General features: G+C 40.7%; 1 protein-coding gene across 1 annotated transcript; it reads right to left on the bottom strand.

Annotated features, from left to right (window-relative positions):
- Positions 1-595: 595 nt before the first annotated feature.
- On the bottom strand, positions 596-3,461 carry LOC132141055 (growth arrest-specific protein 1-like). Its single transcript, XM_059550217.1, has one exon. It carries the CDS (start codon positions 2,921-2,923, stop codon positions 2,141-2,143), a length of 783 nt encoding a protein of 260 aa, XP_059406200.1. The 5' UTR covers positions 2,924-3,461; the 3' UTR covers positions 596-2,140.
- Positions 3,462-3,683: the final 222 nt, after the last annotated feature.

The following is a 3,683-nucleotide window of genomic DNA, read 5'->3' as shown; positions in this document are numbered from 1 at the left end:
TCACATTGCAGATTAAATTAATTTGCTTTTTGGAAAAAGTAACATCAAAATAAGTAACGTTCAAGTTTACTCTTATCCTACACAGTTCACACCCTTCTTACAGTTCATTTCTACTGGCTTTCCATATTTAGCATCTAAAAAGATCAATCCACTCAAATATAGAACTTGTCACAATATAATCAATTTGCAGTTTGTGTTGTTCTGTTAAAGTCCGGCTTTAAACTTGCAGTAGTGGCATGCAGACAAAGGCCTGTAAGCAAACACAGTGATCGCAAAATAAATAAACCTCTGTCTGTCTTGGCCCAGATGCAACACGGACACCCCAGGGAAAAGCCACTCACGCTTTTGTGTTCACATTCTAAAGATATCCAAATATCAGAGTTTATGCCTTCAGCAAACACTTGTGTTTGCTAAGTCGTGTGTCAGCGCTTCAAGCTCCTTATGTGTGCGATACTCAATCTGTTCCTGAAAAGCTCTGCTGTGGTAGCTAGCATATTCTAAGTTCAGCACTGGAAACCGTGCATGGGGTCAATACAGTGAAACTTCTTAATGACACGATGAAATATAACGAACATAAAAAACTGCACATACTCGGTTTGAGTCTTTGTACTTTAGTTTTTATGCCTTCTATAAAAAGAACATCACTGAGGCAGTCATACAGTGGATTTAGACATTTCTACACAGTAAATAGTTCATCTTAGATAACAATTAAAAGATTCTCTGAAAATCTGTACACTGTACAATATCTTAAAAGAAAAATAATTACAACAAACATTTAACTTCCCTTTAAAGCTGGAATCATCACCCTTTGTTTTGACGGCTATTTTACGACAAAAATAAAGTTTGTTCTCTTGAATCTCTAGGACTTTCATAAGGTGTGTCAAACGTTACTAGCTACCATAGAGATCTACTCCTTATTCATTCCAGCATCCCAAACACTTTTTACAGAAGTTACTTATCCAAAGTCATTTGCAACTTTATAAAAATACTTTACATATTTTAAAAAAATCTAGTTTTACATTGGCAGTGCACAGTTTTATAATTTCAACTTTCGCTGTTAAAATGTTTAGGTAACAAAATAAACTTTTTCTATATCTTTCAGGAAATAAATTTGTCTTTTACAAAATAGCACTTATAATAGGCAAGTTGGTGTTTAAGGCAGTCGACTGACCTAAAGTATTTTGTATCCCTGCTCTTAACTTCAGAATCAGAATTTTAGCTTGATAATTAAAACTTTCACTAGACAAGACATTGTTCACCTGGGCTGAATCGGTAACTGTTCATTTGCATAGTGAATCAAAACACATTTACAATGTGACATTTTCTGGATAAGAACTGCACCTCAATGTCACACAAAGCTTAACCTGAACTCTTTGGAGAAAAATATTGTCAAGCTGTGTTTAGACTTATTCCTTAAAGCAAACTATTTATTTCTATTTTTATGTTACTAGTAGTTTTTTATTTGCTAGCAAGTAATCCAACAATGACCTTTTCTTCAATTTACAGAATTCTTCATGAATTAGTATTTATTAATTAGTTTGCCTACTAGTAATTTAGCTATTAATCACTATTCAAAGTCATGTCAAGTAACTAAATCAGTTGTCACTGGTATGAAATTGTCTATTTGTTTATTTATTTTTTTGCCATTCATTTCTATGGGGAGCTGTGGTTCACAAACTTTACAAACACGTATTAGAATCTATTCAGATTTTCAACTGAATATACACACTGGCCTACTGGTTTCCTTTCAGTACGTTTTGTACTTTATTTTTTAATTTTTTTTATGGCTACAAAAGTAGCTACTCTTGACGTGTCATTACAATTGATCAATAAAAGCAACAGCAACTAGTGAGATACGAAAGTTTGCTAGAAAAGAAAGTGGGATATATATACTAGCAACTACTGGGAAAGCCACTGGTAACTTAAAAAAAGAATAGTAGCACCTAATGAACACCAAATAAATGTTGAAATTATGGTCACTGTGGGATTGCTTGCTACACATAAAAATAAAAACTAGATTGTTTTAGGAAATAAATGTTTAAACAGCATGCCATAAACGAACTCGAAAACTAGAAAAATGACCAAATGCACTATTCCCGAACAGCCGTTGGAGCAGATCATTAACTCGACTTCAAAGTGATCAAGAAAGCGGCACTAGAGCCAAAATGGATGCCACCACAGTCAAAACAGAACATGCCACAAAAGCTGAACCTGTGTTCATGGTGGGCTCTGGGTCTAGGTAATAGTCATCATCGGGCTCATCATCGTCCAACCCACTGGAGCCTTCTTCATCCACTGGGGGAGAGTCAAAGCAAAGCGTTTTCATACTATATTTGATAAACTCGCAGATAGTCCGCTCTGAGCCATCACAGACGCAAGTATCCAAGAGTTGAGCTTTGGGAAGTTTGCGCATGTACGCGATGACATTGCGGCACGGGTTCGAGCAGCTGGAGCCGCTGAAGAGTTTCCCGCAGTGGTGTAAATAATCGCCCATTGCGCTCCGGCACTGGGTGTCCCTCTCGCACTGGCGCCGGGCTTCGGTGCAACCCATGCTGCTGGTTTTGGGTAAGCACGGCTCGATGGCTCGCTTGATCTCCCGGCAGCGGGGGTCCGAGGCGCAGCTGCAGTCCTCCAGCGCCGGGCCGCTCTTGGTCAGGTTGAGTTGCACCAGCGACGAGATGCAGTGACTGGGACACTTCTTCCTCTGGCCGCTCAGGATCGAGTCACAGGCGTGCAAATATTGGTCATAAGCGTAATGACACTCTTGCTCCGACTGGCAGTTCAGTATCGCTTGCCAGCAGATGAGCCGACGGCCGTGGTGGTTGGAGGAGGCGATGGAAAAACAACTAAAACACACAAGCACACAAGCGAAGGGCCAAATGAATGTTCGCGCGCCTCGAACTAAACCTGCACAAGTTGCCATATCGAAGTCTGTACTCGTTTGGCTGGAGTCAGGTCAGTTTTAAGCATGCATATTTCATTTTCCCATTGCATCTAGAGAGGGAAACAAATCCCCCAGCTCAGATCATGTTCGCAAGGTCCATCCAAATGAAAAAGTTTGTTCCACAACTGCATTGAATCTATAAAGACATTTTCCAGTAATCCATGTTCTTAAAAAGAAGCCTGAATTACGAGAAGTGCTATTTCCAGCAAACGGGTCGTTTACTCCATCTTCCCGGTTCGTGTCCGTGTGACAGTGCAGTGATTCCTCCTTCCACCTCTTGTCTTTCTTGTGGGCAGAAGTGAGGAGCTCACGAGCTCGTCCTCTCGCTCACATCCAAATGCGCTCGCGAGCTGCTAACATCACGCTTCCCCGCCTGAACTGATATATTCACGGGTGTGCGCTTGTCTTCTGTCATTAAGTACACACCGGGACGCGAACAGATAATAACACGGCGTTCAAATTCACACACTGTCCCCTTTCTGACCCGCTAGTTTTGCTTTATCCATTCTACTCCTGCGGAAGTTTTAGTGATTCCTATTGGTCAGACCGTTTGTTGTTGCAAATCTCGACGTCAAGTTAGGGGCGGGAGAATGGGGGTGGGGCATGATGGGTCAGGAATGGTCTCTCTCCAAAAGATTTGGATTACCTCAGAGCAGAACGTGGGTTAGAAAGCCCAACTATACCGTCGTTTCTCAGACTTTCTTGGGCAGCATCATAGATGATTATGTCACTATGTACG

The sequence above is a fragment of the Carassius carassius genome, chromosome 5 (assembly GCF_963082965.1).
Source record: "Carassius carassius chromosome 5, fCarCar2.1, whole genome shotgun sequence".
Classification (NCBI taxonomy): Eukaryota; Metazoa; Chordata; class Actinopteri; order Cypriniformes; family Cyprinidae; genus Carassius; species Carassius carassius.
The sequence above is the reverse complement of the archived record's forward strand: the minus strand, read 5'-3'. Positions and strand labels throughout refer to the sequence as shown.

What these genes read in the sequence shown, in the direction of transcription:
- LOC132141055 (XM_059550217.1), bottom strand. Translation starts at nt 2,923, where the DNA reads ATGGCAACTTGTGCAGGTTTAGTTCGAGGCGCGCGAACATTCATTTGG.